The following is a 15,393-nucleotide window of genomic DNA, read 5'->3' as shown; positions in this document are numbered from 1 at the left end:
GAAACAGGAAGGAACAGTGGATTTGAACTCAACTCCTCCAAAGTGGAAAAACCGCTCCACTTTGTTTGACTTGGTCCAAAGCACAGACACCATCAGTCTGGTTGTGTGCTCCTCAGTTAATGACAGCTGTGTGAACATCACAGATGGTTCTACAAACAGACTGTTGGCTAGTTGATAGTCACATACACTTGACTATTAGAATCCTCACAAAAAAGTCTGAATGGGACCAAATCTGGATTGTCAGTTCAGGAAGAAAAAAAGTTGATCTGTTTTTGTGTCGTGTGATTTAGAGATAGATATGAAAAGACTGATCTGATCGACTGGATCAAAGTCAACGAAGAGTTTAATGGAGTTTAGGAAAGTGGGCAGTGGATCCAACATAAAGACCAAGTCCAGCGTACAGAGGTTGAGTGAATGTGGTCTGGACTCTGTGGATCAGAGTCATGGTTTTAGAGACGCTGTAGAAGGATAGAATACCTGCTGTGTGATCCAGGTACACTCCGATTCTGGAGGAAAGTGGACCTGGGACACAAGACCTGACACTGTTATGACGAAATATAGGAGAGTTACTGTTAGAATCTAAAGCCCAAGATTTGTCATCGTGTCCAAATCCACGGTCTGAGTGTCCTTTTCCCTTAATGTCCTTATATGCGACTGCGACCCAAACGTCCTCCTTCCACTCCACCTCCCAGTAACATCGACCAGTCAGACTCTCTCTGCTCAGGACCTGACGCCTGGAACTGAATCTGTGTGGATGATCAGGATAGTTCTGTTTCCGACTCACACGTGTTACTCTTTTATTCTCCTCAGACAGTGACAGTTCTTTATGCGCTGTGTTTGGATCCAGTGTGATTTGACGTGAATATTGTAAGAATCCTGCTCTGGTCTGTGGTTCTGGTTCTAGTAGAACCTGTGTTTGAGCGATGCTCTTTGAAATGTTGGTCCATTCCTCTCTCAGACTGAGCTGGAGTTTATCTCTGAGCTCTGACACAGCTGTGGTCACATCTTCAAAGTAACTCCGAGGACGGACGTGGACGTGGGATGAGTCTGGATCTTCTCTGAGTGTGGACACTGATGGATACTGGAGTAAAAACTGGTTGTGGTCGTGTGTGTGTGCCAGTTTGTCCATCTCAGAGTCTTTCCTCCTCAGCTCAGTGATCTCCTGCTCCAGCTTCCTCTCCTGCTCTTTGACTCGACTCACTTCAGTTTCCTCCTTGGATCTGATCTGCCGCTCCACATCGCTCCTTCTTTCCTCCAGGAGTCGGATCAGCTCAGTCAGGATCTTGTGGTTCTTCTCTACTGCTTCGTCAGCGCAGCGACTGATGTTCTCCACCTCCTGTTGAAGCGCCTTCACATCTTTCTGTTTGTCTTTGATTCTCTGCTGGATTTTCTGTCGACTCACCTCCAGCTCTGTCTGCCTCTCAGTCCTTTCTGCTGCAGATGACACTGTGTCGTGGCCTTTATGTTCTTCCACAGAGCACAGATAACAGATACACTGACGATCAGTGCGGCAGAACATTTTCATCACCTCATCATGAAAAGAGCAGACATTCTCCTGGAGCTTCTCTGACGGATCCACCAGCTTGTGTTTCTTTAATGGAGCCATATTATAATGATGTTCAAGATGATTGTCGCAGTAAGAAGCCAAACACACCAGACAGGACTTGACAGCTTTCAGTTTCCTCCCAGTGCAGAAATCACAGGCCACATCTTCAGCTCCAGCGTAGCAGTGATCAGCTGCAGCAGCTCCAAGTCCAGTCTTCTTCAGCTGTTCCACTAAATCTGCAAACAGGGTGTTTTTGACCAGGACAGGCCTGGGTGTGAAGGTCTGTCTGCACTGAGGGCAGCTGTGGAGGTTCTTCCCGTCCTCTACATCCCAGTGGGTTTGAATACAGCTCATACAGTAGCTGTGTCCACAGGGAATAGTCACCGGATTGTTCAGTAGATCCAAACAGATGGAACAGGAAAATGTTTCCTGGTCCAGCTGAACTCCTTTCTGTGCCATTTCTGCTTCGTGTCTCAACGACTGGTTAAGTTTCGCTTTAGTTTCGCTTTGAGTGAAAGCAGTTTGAACTCGGATCTGTTCAACATGTGCAGTGCTTCCTGTCTGCTGTCTTGAGCCACCTCATGTTGGCTCCGCCCACCTGTAAACTGTCAGATCTAAAGGGGAAGAATGGAGGTCATGTAAGGACAGAGTGGAGCTGCTGTGCATGTTACGACACAGAAGACAAACCACTTTTTCTCAGTCCCATAGACCAGCTGGGTCATAAATCCAGTCAGGGTTTGGACTGTTGGACTCATCAGCTGCTGTGGATCGTGGTTTTCAGATACTGTCCCCTCATTAGTTTCACCGACCTCAGATTAAAAATGACATTTTCGATGAATAAGTTGACTATGGCCTGTTCAAATGGACATGAACTACATTTATGAGCCTTGTAAACATCAATGACCGCTGTAGAAATAACACTATGGCTCAATAATGAACCCTGTGGAGGGTGTGTTTAAAGGTCCTTTTTCATGATAATATTCAGATAATGTTCAGATGAAGGCATGAAAAGAGGAGCTGGTGGTGAAAGCAAGTAGGAAATGAACTGAAAACAAACCAGATGAACTCTGCTTAAATCTGACTAAACAGTCCAGTTTCAGTGTTTGTAGGTGAATGTTCAGCTGAAAAGTTCAAACTGATGTAGAAACTTACACACATTCATGGAAGTTCACATTTACACAATAAAAGCCCCTTTAAGACGTGAATGGTTTCCATCCACTCAAACACTAGAGGACTTTTATTTTGGAACAGTTGTGGAAGTGTTTCAGTTCTGTTAACGTCACCTACAATAGTGGAATCAAATCAGGTTTGGTTCTAAATATGACCATTTCTATCTGTTAAAAAGAAGAAATGATGATGTTCTATCTATCTATCTATCTATCTATCTATCTATCTATCTATCTATCTATCTATCTATCTATCTATCTATCTATCTATCTATCTATCTATCTATCTATCTATCTATCTATCTATCTATCCAATCTAATGATCACTGTAGAAATAACACTACAGATCAATGTCCATATACAGTACATGGTTGAAACGTAATATTTTAACAACAAAAATACAGCCCCCCCCCCCCCCCCCCCCCACACACACACACACACACACACACACACACACACACAGCTAGTCTCTAAAATGGTTTGATCCACTCCACCCTCCTCCCTTTCCCTGACTGGGACTCTGGGCTCCACCTGTTCAAAGCAGTGCACAGGCGCTGCCTTCTACAGTTGGTTCAGTAGTGGAGGAAGTACCTGGGTTCAACCAGGACATGTGTTTACTTCTACCACTGAATACCAACACATCAGGATCAACACCAGTCCATATTTTTGCTGCATTGAAACGTAGATCCCTGTTTAAGCTGTTAGGTGGGAGTTTGCTGATGTTTTTTCTGTCAAGGAAATGTTCCATGTGGTTCAGTCCACCTCTGTCCTCTGTTTGAACTGGACTGAGAGAAGCTGCTGTTGAGTCTGTGCATGAGTTCAGATTAAAGACAAGGAGAGACGGACTTTATCTGACTGGATGACCATTAACTCCTTGTGTGTGTGTGTGTGCGCGCGCAGACAAACAAACAATTGTTTTTTTTTCCAAAAAAAAAAAAAAAAAAAAAGAGCTAGATTCAGGTAAGTGTGTAAGATCAACTTGTGTAACTTCATTTTCCACAGCAACAAAATATTCGAATACAATGATGTCATAAGTTGGATAAATGTACCAGTTTATATCTCTTATTAGATATAAAACACATTGTTTGGTTATTTGCCTTTTGGTAAAAGCACAAAGAGAGAGAGTGGAGCAGAGACACTGAACACATACACTGGTCTACAGTTTATTAGAAATGATCTGCCTCAGATTGAATGTGCTAAATGTTACATATTTTAATCAGATTAATTGGAAAACAAATGACAAAAGTGCTGGTTTGTTGATGTTTTGACGGTATATGATAAAGTGTTCTTCTACATATATACTGGTTTGTGTCCATTTATAAAAAGATTTCTAAATGTTCCACTGATAGAACCTGTACAGTGAATGTCTTGTCATGTGCAGACAGTGTTTGAAGTAGATCTGGTCGATCAAACACTGATATTCCTCAGGAGTTAAACCCATTCTCTTGTAGATGTACATGTATATGTATAGGTAGAGGAGCTGCTGTATCAAAATGGAGGATTGTCTTCCACCAAAAATTAGGGTTAGGGTTTATTTCTTTTATGATTCCAGTCCATTTCTCTTTTACTTTGGCTCAGCATTTAAATTACTTTGTTCAGATTTGATGGTTTAGTCACAGAGTTTCTCATACCCAAAAAATTTTAGGTTTTTCTGTCACAAATGTGGTAACGATGGTTTGAAATTGCGTTAAAATGTACAAAACAGTGAAATTTCTCTTGCCTGGCCAGTCAGCACTCTGGGTGCTCAGCACCCCTAAACCTCTGATCATAGAATCGCCCCTGGCAGACATCCTGGAGATGAAAGTGTATTTTCTGAGATGACTGCAGCAGCAGCAGCAGCAGCAGCATCATGTTGTGGACTCAGCAGCTGTTGATCAGATCCACTCCACATGTGTCCAGGAGATGGTGAACTTTCCTTCTGCAGAGGAGCTGAAGACATTGTCACAGCTGAACCACTGCAACAACAGGCAGTTTTCCTCCGATGAAATCCTAACAGATCCTGACTTCTATGTCCACACCAGCATCACCAAAGACAAGAGTCCAGTGAACAGCGCCCCCTGGAGGCCGTGGTAGACACCAACAGAAAATCACAAACAGAAAATCACAAGCAAATCACAAACTCTTTCCAGAAGTGGTTCAAGATATCAATATAAAAACTGCTTTTTTATTCAAGAGTAAGTAATCTGTTGAATGAACATTATTTTCCTATTAAATATAACTCATATACAGAAACAAAGGTACTTTGAATGGACAATGAAAATGAGCTATAAAATAAGTTAAGAAGTTAAATCTACCTTTATCAGGTTCAGTTGGTCTGAAAATATTATTAAAATAATTTACGACAGAATACTGTTATTGAATACAGGATGAATATAATACAAATGGATTCTAAATAGAAAATCAGTTAGATTGTTCACTGTGTATTGATGAGACACACAGTGACTATCCATAAATTAGACCCATTTTATTTTATTTTATCTGGAATATGTGTTTATAGAATAATTACACATGATTCTTTAAAGAGCAGAAATTATTCATACAAGAATTTTGCCGCTGTCTTTAAAAATGTTTGTCTTATTTTACAACAAAAAGGAAAAAAAAACAACATAGTTGAAGAAGTCTGACTGATCTGTAATAATCCATATAATGAAATTCCAGTGTCTGTTGAGACACATGCTGGTGTCAGAGGTGAATCTATTTGAACATGGATTCTGTTCATGGACAGAGTGTGGGAAAGCTCTGGAGAAACAAGTCACACTTCAGTTTGATTAGCATCATTAACCACACAAACTGCACACTGCTGTCCACAGGGATATGGCACACTTCAGGAAACACATGTCTCTATGTCATCATCATCATCATCATCATCATCATCTCTTTCATCACATTCATCAAACTCACCATCAGTTATTTAACAGTTTCACAAACACTAAAATGAACTTGGACTGATATTTTGCTCCATTAGAAATGTCAGTGTGAGTTCCGACTCTTCCTGTATTTTGGATCCATATTAAATCTTTGAGCCACTGATCAGACCAGTGGTGTTCTCTCCCTCCAGATGGTCGGTGACGTGGTCTCCATTCACAGATCTTTTGTATTGACTGATCATTCACAGACTCGGTGTGGGAAACTGAGACAAACTTTCTACTCACACTGACGACTGGACACAAGACACAGGACACATCTGCTACATGTGCACACCAGTACAACTGGGTTCAACCAGTGTTCCTCAAGGAAATATAGTCCATGATCATGTGATAGAAATGTGCAAAACTGAACCTGAAAAACATCAATATAATTCTGGTAAAATGCAAATAATTTTAAACAGTAAAACATATAAAGTCACCATTGACATTTAGAGCTGATAAGAAGTGATGAAGTAATGAACTTTAGACCAACTTAAGGTAAAGGAAAAGTTTTTGTTGATTATATCGTCCAACGATGTGAAAAGTAAATGTAGTATTAATGCATGATGAAATATGTGTACACACACTCTGTGGTCTACAATGAGGAATTCTTCTTTAACGCATCAGTTTTTTTAAAATGACACAAATAGATTTTCTACATTTAACATATATATCTACTATTGATGTCAAATAAAGCTGATTATTTCTATGTTTCATATTTAATATTTTATTTTTTTATGTGAATGTTCATTCTCTGTGTGTGATGTTGTGCTCAGTCAAAGTCATTGATCCCATCATCATTGTGCAGATCTGCTCCCTCCAGAGGGTCACTACTTTCCCAGAACCACAAACCCGTCTGCCAGTGTCTTTCCATCAGTCTGTTAGTCGTCCACCTGTTCCCCTGAGATCCAGCCATTGTCCTCTTCTAATATGAGCACTGAGCATGTGGCAGCTCACCATTCTGTTTTCACTGTCAGCTCTCTGATTGGCTGAAAACTGTGAGAAACTCCATCCACACCAAGACCCACACATTCATATGGAGATGTGGGACTATAAATAGGAGGGATGAAGCCAGCACAGATCAGATTGTCTCTACACAGACCTCCACAGCACACACATCCAACCATGGCACCGACAATCACTGCAGCAATGACCAACTCTGAGGAGCATCTGACTCTGACACACAAGGTAAATGCAAGATTCCACTGCATGGACATTTGGAGCATTTCCTCTTCTGTGTGTATTTGTATATTCATTTCCAGGATGAGTTTATTCATGACATTTTTCTTGTGTCTACAGCTGAGAAAGCCTCTGGTTGAGAAGCTCCGCAGAGAGCGAATCAACAGCAGCATCGAGCAGCTCAAGTCTCTCCTGGGTCCAGAGTTCCTGCAACAGCAGCCAGACTCCAAGATGGAGAAAGCAGACATCCTGGAGATGACAGTGTGTTTTCTGAGACGACCGCAGCAGCAGCATCACGTTGTGGACTCAGCAGCTGTTGATCAGATCCACTCCACATGTGTCCAGGAGATGGTGAACTTTCCTTCTGCAGAGGAGCTGAAGACACCGTCACAGCTGAACCACTGCAACAACAGGCAGTTTTCCTCAGATAAAATCCTAACAGATCCAGACTTCTATGTCCACACCAGCATCACCAAAGACAAGAGTCCAGTGAACAGCGCCCCCTGGAGGCCGTGGTAGACACCAACAGACTGGACTACCACACAAATGGGATTCTTGACCATATTGGTCAAAGTGAACAGAACTGTTCCATTTGGACTTTAGATGATGGAAAGACTTTCAGACTAAAATGACCTTAATGGTCAAAGATGAACTGAATTCTATGAAATTCATTGACTTATTCTTCTGTTTGTACAGAAGGCTGTGTAACTCCATTTCAGATTCATTTGAATCTTTCTTCTTTAATCTGTTTCCAATGGAAAATGTTAGTTTTACAAACAGAAAAAGAATCTTTTCTGCAAATTGCACTGACTAAAGCAAAGTAACACATATGAGAATATAAACAATTATGTGTCCGTTATGTTTCATTTGCTATTGATCATTTTGATCAAACCTTAATTTGTCCCATTATGTGGACATTGTGTCAGAACAGACACATGTATATTCAGCATTGATCTGTTCTAGGATCAGCATGTGTTTATCCTTTGGTCTTAAAGGTTTGATTATTTCCATGAGTCTGTAAACGCTTTGACTTTACTTGGTATCAACCTCCTTGAATCACTGTGTGATCATCTTAACCTGATCTGTTCTAAGATCAGCATGGTTCATGTGTGCATTTGTTATAAAGTGCAGATAATTCCCATATTTCTGTATGGCTGAATGATGATTATTGTCATAGCTGATGACTGTGTGTCTTTGTGAAGAAGACTGTTCCTCTACTCAGTTTGAGTTCTGTGTTTGTTGGACTGATGTCCAAGTGGTTGTGATGTGTCATCACTATTATCTTCTCCAGTGGGAGATTCCATTCAGATGATATTAAGTCATTTAAATAAAAAAAAATAAAGAATCAACAGAATCTATTTCTGTTCTTGTCATTTCTTCAACTTTAGTTCACAAACATTATTTCTGTATAATTGCTGTTGTTTTCATACTTTATTGATTCAATCTTCTTATGTAACTTCATACGTGAATGTTGAACATGTACTTTCACACAGTCTTTAAAAAAACACTTACATTAAATCACACTACAGGTTCAATCCAATTGCAAGTATTTTACGGAAAGTTTTGATGATAATCTTAACATGATACATTATCGGACAGAATAACATAACATCATATCAAGCACATATACTTTATATTGATAATGTCTGATTTTAAAACAAAAAGAGAAAAAAAGAAAAAAACATAGCTGAAGAGGTCTGTCTGATCCTTAAATATACATATAATGAAAATTCCAGTGTCTGTTGAGGCACATGCTGGTGTCAGAGGTGAATCTATTTGAACATGGATTCTGTTCATGGACAGAGTGTGGGAAAGCTCTGGAGAAACAAGTCACACTTCAGTTTGATTAGCATCATTAACCACACAAACTGCACACTGCTGTCCACAGGGATATGGCACACTTCAGGAAACACATGTCTCTATGTCATCATCATCATCATCATCATCATCATCATCATCATCATCATCATCATCATCATCATCATCTCTTTCATCACATTCATCAAACTCACCATCAGTTATTTAACAGTTTCACAAACACTAAAATGAACTTGGACTGATATTTTGCTCCATTAGAAATGTCAGTGTGAGTTCCGACTCTTCCTGTATTTTGGATCCATATTAAATCTTTGAGCCACTGATCAGACCAGTGGTGTTCTCTCCCTCCAGATGGTCGGTGACGTGGTCTCCATTCACAGATCTTTTGTATTGACTGATCATTCACAGACTCGGTGTGGGAAACTGAGACAAACTTTCTACTCACACTGACGACTGGACACAAGACACAGGACACATCTGCTACATGTGCACACCAGTACAACTGGGTTCAACCAGTGTTCCTCAAGGAAATATAGTCCATGATCATGTGATAGAAATGTGCAAAACTGAACCTGAAAAACATCAATATAATTCTGGTAAAATGCAAATAATTTTAAACAGTAAAACATGTAAAGTCACCATTGACATTTAGAGCTGATAAGAAGTGATGAAGTAATGAACTTCAGACCAACTTAAGGTAAAGGAAATGTTTTTGTTGATTATATCGTCCAACGATGTGAAAAGTAAATGTAGTATTAATGCATGATGAAATATGTGTACACACACTCTGTGGTCTACAATGAGGAATTCTTCTTTAACGCATCAGTTTTTTTTAAATGACACAAATAGATTTTCTACATTTAACATTGACGTTTTAACATTAACTATTGATGTCAAATAAAGCTGATTTTTTTCCATGTTTCATATTTAATATTTTATTTATTTATGTGAGTGTTCAGTTTCTGTGTGTGATGTTGTACTCAGTCAAAGTCATTGATCCCATCATCATTGTGCAGATCTGCTCCCTCCAGAGGGTCACTACTTTCCCAGATCCACAAACCTTCATTTCTGTACAGATTTTTAGGAACGTGAACGGAGTCACTGTACCAGACTCCTGTCCTTTACCCCGCATGGAAGACTGTATCAGTGACATTTAACCTTTCCTAATTATTATATCATCATTTATTATAACATTATCTTCTGTATTTTTTTTTCACTTTTTGTGAAAATACATTTAATGTACTTATTATGTAGATGCTCATAAAGTGATGCTCAGAGTGAATTCTTCATGTCCCTTCCTGGGCTCCATGCAAGGGTTATTATATCCAAAAAAAAAAAAAAAAAAAAAAAAAAAAACAGAAATAACTGAAAAGTCACCCAGTAATGCATTTTTTTCCTCTACAGTTGACAAGAGTTTCACAGCTTCACTTACATATGTACATACCACTGTTTCATATAAATTTATAACACTGGGTTACAAAAAAATGTTATTTGCAAGTTGTCTAGGTTTTTTCAACTGAATTAGGACCATTTTGCACCGCTAAATCCAAAAATGACATCTGTTTTTCTCAATCAGGTCAGGTTTTTTTGCTCATTTGATTTTGAAAAATTTGATCTTCTCACAAAATTGATTACATTTTTGTGACTTTATCAGTTGATTTTTTTATATAGTTTTCACCCAAAATAGGTTTTAAGAGAAAAAAACATCATTTTCTAACAGGATGTATTTATTAAGTGTTACAAACTGTAGCAGAATACGTCAGGCTTATTTTTGCAAGATCTTCTAGTTGAAGTCATTTCATTCACCTGTAATATTAAAAAAAACATTAATCATAAATTGGTAAAAGTAAAATCTTCAGAACTCGTTTATTGCAAGAAATATCAAAGAATTTTGTATCATATGATGTGAAAATGCCCATAAATGTAAGCAAACATGTTAAAAAGCCAGTATGTAGCATAGTTCAGAAAGTTGACCTGATTGAGCAAAATGAATGTGATTTTTGGATTCAGCACACCAAAATTATCCTAAATCAGCTCCAAAAACTTAAACAATAAATTTGTTGTTGACCAGTGTTATTATTCTTTTTTTTTATAATTGTCTTTTTTAAAATTAAATTAGTAAAAGCACAGTTAAGAGTAGTGTTTCATTAAAAGAGGCACGCGCTTGATATTCTTTGAGACGGAGTGTGGGAAAGCTCTGGAGAACTCAGTCACAGTTCATTTGGAATTCTTTACCACACAAGAAGCCGACTATTGTCTGCAGGGATTTGGCACACTTCAGGAAGCAGCTGTCCCAACCGCCAACGCTCATCAAAGAGAAAAGTTACAGAGTCGGTTAGACACCCGACTAAAGACATGTACCAAGTTGGAATAGTAGATCATAAAAAAACGTTTTGCTTCCACCAGATCAGCTTGTTGTCAAAAGTAAATGCCAAATTTTTACAATTACACAAACACGATGACCTTTCTGTGCATATTTGAGCCAATTTCAACCACAGAGGAAACCAGTGGAGGCCTTTTTTCCCTCCAGATGGTGAGTGACATCACCATCCTTTCAAGGTCTTTGTATTTCACTGACTGCATCATTCAAAATCTGAATGAGCTCGGAAATAGAACGAATCACAGTCACAGCACCAGCTCCGACGCAGAGCGCAGACCTGCTCCATGGAGACGTGATTGTCACAGTTTGAATAAAAATACCACCACTCAGAAATGATGCTGTTTTCAACTGACTACATGTTTCATATCAGGCTAAATACATTTAACTGAACAATGCATAATATCTAATATTTAATAGATACATGTTTTGTCCAATGTTGTATTGCAACACATACGCTATACAGTTGCGGAAAAAATTATTAGGCCACCCCTTGTTTTCTTCAGTTTCTTGTTCATTTTAATGCCTGGTACAACTAAAGGTACATTTGTTTGGACAAATATAATGATAACAACTAAAATAGCTCATAGTAGTTTAATTTCAGAGCTGATATCTATCCATTCTCCATGTTTTCTTGATAATAACCAAAATCATTTCAGTTCTTACATCAATATCTGTGACATTGTACTGACAAAAACAGTGCTTTTACAAATTCCATGTTTTCTTTTCTGTCTGTTTTAGTCACATGATACACACAGGAGTTAGGACTGGATTGCATAACCATTGTTTTTGATGACTTTTGATGGTCTAATCATTTTTTCTGTACACTGTACACTGTATACCCCAAAAGGCATTATCTATTGCTGTTTCTGTTTAACATATTATTTTAGCCTCATGGTTTATTTCTCTCCATAACAGACTTCACATGATATTTCTGCCTCCACACATGTGATGAAATGATCAGTGTGTATTCAGTGAAAGTCCTTAATCTTTCAAAAGCAGGTCACCACATTCCCAGATTTACCCAGAACCCAGTGTGTGTGTTTTTTTGTTTTTTTTTTCATTTACACCAAAGCCCACCACCTGCCCCTTAAGAAGACAAACCATTGTTCCTTAACTAATGACCACCGGTCATGTGGCAGTTCAGCATTATTCTTCTCTCTGATTGGCTGGAAACTGTGAGAAACTCCAACCAGACCAAGACCCACACATTCAAATGGAGATGTGGGACTATAAATAGGAGGGATGAAGCCAGCACAGATCAGATTCTTTCTACACAGACCTCTACAGCACACAGATCCAACCATGGCACCAGCAATGACCAACGCTGAGGAGCATCTGACTCTGACCATGAGGTACTTTTAAGATTTAAGCCCACAAAATATATCTTTACTGCTGATTGCTTGATGGATTTTGTGGATCATTAACCACAGCTATTTAATAACTTTTGTCTTCTTTCTGCAGTTGATTATGTGGCTCTGCAACCAACAGCAGCACTGAGTCGCCGTGGTCTGTCCTGGGTCCAGACTTCATTCAACAACAGCCAGACTCCATGAAGGAGGAGGAAGACGTCCTGCAGATGAAAGACCGCCTGCTGCCACTCCGTGTGCAAAGGAAGACATGAAGTAACACTGCTGAACATCTGGATTTCACAGAAGCTGCTGACTTCTCTCCTCTGAGCCACAGCTTCATGTAAGAAAGCTGTGAAGAGCTCCCTCTGGAGGCCATGGCAGATGTCTACAGACTGTAGCTACAAGAACTATAAGACCATATTGGTCAGTGATTATGACTGAAATTAGATTCTGTCTCATGATGGACTTATTCTTCTGTGAAGGTCATTTATCTTTACTACACATGTAGTGCAACTTTTACCTTTCAGCTTAAGGAAGAATGTTTGTCATGCATGTTGCATGAATGAAATCAAAAGAAAAGCAAATGAGAACTCGCTCATGTGCATCAAGGGCAACTCTTATAGATCATTTTGATCTAATACTCTTGTATAGTTTTTATACTACTTTATGAATATACTTGATGTATTTACATAATCTAAAACAGATTTTGATTCAAATCTAATAGATTAACCTCTGATCTGTTTAAAGGATCAATATGTACATTTAGTCTATGACTGAAAGTTAAGTGTGACCTGGTCTTGTCCAAGACTGTTAAGAGTGAAATGTCTTTTTATTTATAGTTTGTTTGTTTTTTTTGTTTTTTTCTCTGTGATAATGTTAACACGTTTTTTGTAAGATCAGTTTATTTCCATTTATATTGATCTGACTGCAGATCAGCTTTTTATCCTTTTGTGTAAAAGGATTTTTGAGGTGCAGAACTCTTCTCAAATAATGTTAACATGTTTGATATAAACCACACATGAATCTCATGCTGTTTCTGTCTTTTGTAAAGACATCTGTTGCTCTACTCATTTTGAGTACGATGTGCTTTGTGCAGTTCTTCAAGTGGTTGTTGTGACACATTGTCACTTTTATGTGCCTGAAAACAAATGAATAAAATAAATCCTCATGGGATCATTTGCATTTTGTGTCCATATGTAATTTATTTGAATATTCATACTACATGGAAAAAAACATTTGTACCATTTTATTCCTTGTTTGAGTGACCAACTATCACCAAACAATCTGACCCAGTTAAATTTCATGATGAATTTGATAATTTATTAGGAAATCTGGTAGTGTGCACACTCACTTAAACTAAGTTTGACTTGTGGCAAATAAATCAACAGGTCATCCTACTCAGAAACATATAAACAGGTCAAGATTCATTATTGAAACATGATGAGATGATTTCAGATGCAACGTGAATCAGTCATTTAAGCAAAGCGATGCAGTACGTTCAGTGATATACTAATGCATCATTTATGATATTAGTATTTACAGGCAGTAAAACCACGTCAATAGTTGGAATAAGTTTTCATGCTTTGATGTAAAAGTATTCAGATCAGTTACTCCAGTAAAAGTGCAATCATGGCTCTGTGAAACGACTCAACTGCATGAATAAATATTGCATTTGTTTTTTATGACGTGAGCATTACATGACATGAAAGACACAACAACAAATAAGACAAGACAAAAACAGATACTAGTAATTACATATGCATTATTAAACACTGGTGTGTGCGGGTGAGAAAAAAAAAAGAGAGAAAAGACAAAGGAGTTGGTAACATCAATAAATGATAATTTTAAAAGGAAACACAAATATTATCATTAACAACAGTGGTAATAATAGTGATGATATTAGCATAATAAATCATAATGAACAAAAATAACCAATAATTCTAATCATAACAGCCAGATTAAGGGTATTGATAGAAATTGATGATAATGTTATGGTTGTACAGGGGGTGCCTCTTACAGAAACAAAATGGTTATTCGTTTTTAGGCAAATTGCTGCGTAAAGAAACAAAGAGAAAAAAAAGAATTAATAAAGTATAATAAAAAAAGAAAGAATGGATAAATTAATAAATTAATTAATAAACAAATTAAAGGGTGGTGGTGGCTTCGGGAATCAATAAAATAATAATAAGTATTGCATTCCTAAATATTTTTCATTAAAAGTATCCTGAATTCCAAATAGAATTAGTCACATGTAGTTAAAGTGTGAAAAAGACACATCAGTAAAATGGTCACTGTCAGTGTCTTACCAATCCATGTATCTGTTGTTTTGTGGAATCACTTTACTGCTGCATTAAAGTAACAAACGCATAGATTTCTGTTTTATTCTCTTTGGCGGCCCCTGTTGGTCATGTGCAATCATCAGCTGACTGGTATAATCACTGTGAGTTTGATTTTATCTGTGGTGGTGGTGGGTCCACTTTGCCAGCATGATAAGTTTTTAGTTTGCACACTTTCATGTATGAAGCATTATTTTAGTTAGAACTGGACATTTACGTAATGGATGGGGTGGAAGTGGTTGATGCTGAACCATCAACATGATCACTTCCTCACTGATAAACCACCAGAGTCGTCCTAGCACAAACAGAACAGCAGGAATCTTTTCTTCTCCTCTTCCTCCATCAGCTCCACTAGCACATTTCAGATGAGTTTCCGTTAGTGTAAGATATAATTGTGGTTTTCAACATAAAATTCCAAAAGTGCAGTCTGATATAGGCTGTGATAAGGTAAAAGAATAAGGCTGATGGAAGTGACCACAGCGCCAAGAACTTTACATGTGTTACTCCTCCTTTTAGTCTAAACAGTGAATAGATAATGTAAATAATTGACAGTGAAGTTAACTGCAGCCTACAGTAAAGTATGGTGTGTATACGGTGATAGTTTTGATTCAGTGATAAATTGCTTGTATATAAAATACAGTAGTTATTCTTGCAAGAAAACACATTGAAGTCTTAACCGTAGCATAAAACTTGTTATACACTCATATTTATTG

At 38.0% G+C, this 15,393-nt stretch overlaps 2 protein-coding genes across 2 annotated transcripts; one reads left to right on the top strand and one right to left on the bottom strand.

Annotated features, from left to right (window-relative positions):
• Nucleotides 1–39: 39 nt before the first annotated feature.
• On the bottom strand, nt 40–2,035 carry LOC115420236 (tripartite motif-containing protein 16-like). Its single transcript, XM_030135503.1, has one exon. The coding sequence runs from the start codon at nt 2,003–2,005 to the stop codon at nt 344–346; it is 1,662 nt and encodes a 553-aa protein (XP_029991363.1). The 5' UTR covers nt 2,006–2,035; the 3' UTR covers nt 40–343.
• Nucleotides 2,036–6,653: 4,618 nt separating this feature from the next.
• LOC115419729 (transcription factor HES-5-like) lies at nt 6,654–7,316 on the top strand. Its single transcript, XM_030134699.1, has 2 exons — nt 6,654–6,806; nt 6,918–7,316. Exons 1-2 carry the CDS (start codon nt 6,684–6,686, stop codon nt 7,314–7,316), a joined length of 522 nt encoding a protein of 173 aa, XP_029990559.1. The 5' UTR covers nt 6,654–6,683.
• The last annotated feature ends 8,077 nt before the right edge of the window (nt 7,317–15,393 follow it).

The sequence above is a fragment of the Sphaeramia orbicularis genome, chromosome 5 (genome assembly GCF_902148855.1).
Source record: "Sphaeramia orbicularis chromosome 5, fSphaOr1.1, whole genome shotgun sequence".
Taxonomy (NCBI): Eukaryota; Metazoa; Chordata; class Actinopteri; order Kurtiformes; family Apogonidae; genus Sphaeramia; species Sphaeramia orbicularis.
This window is presented reverse-complemented; position numbering and strand designations above follow the sequence as displayed.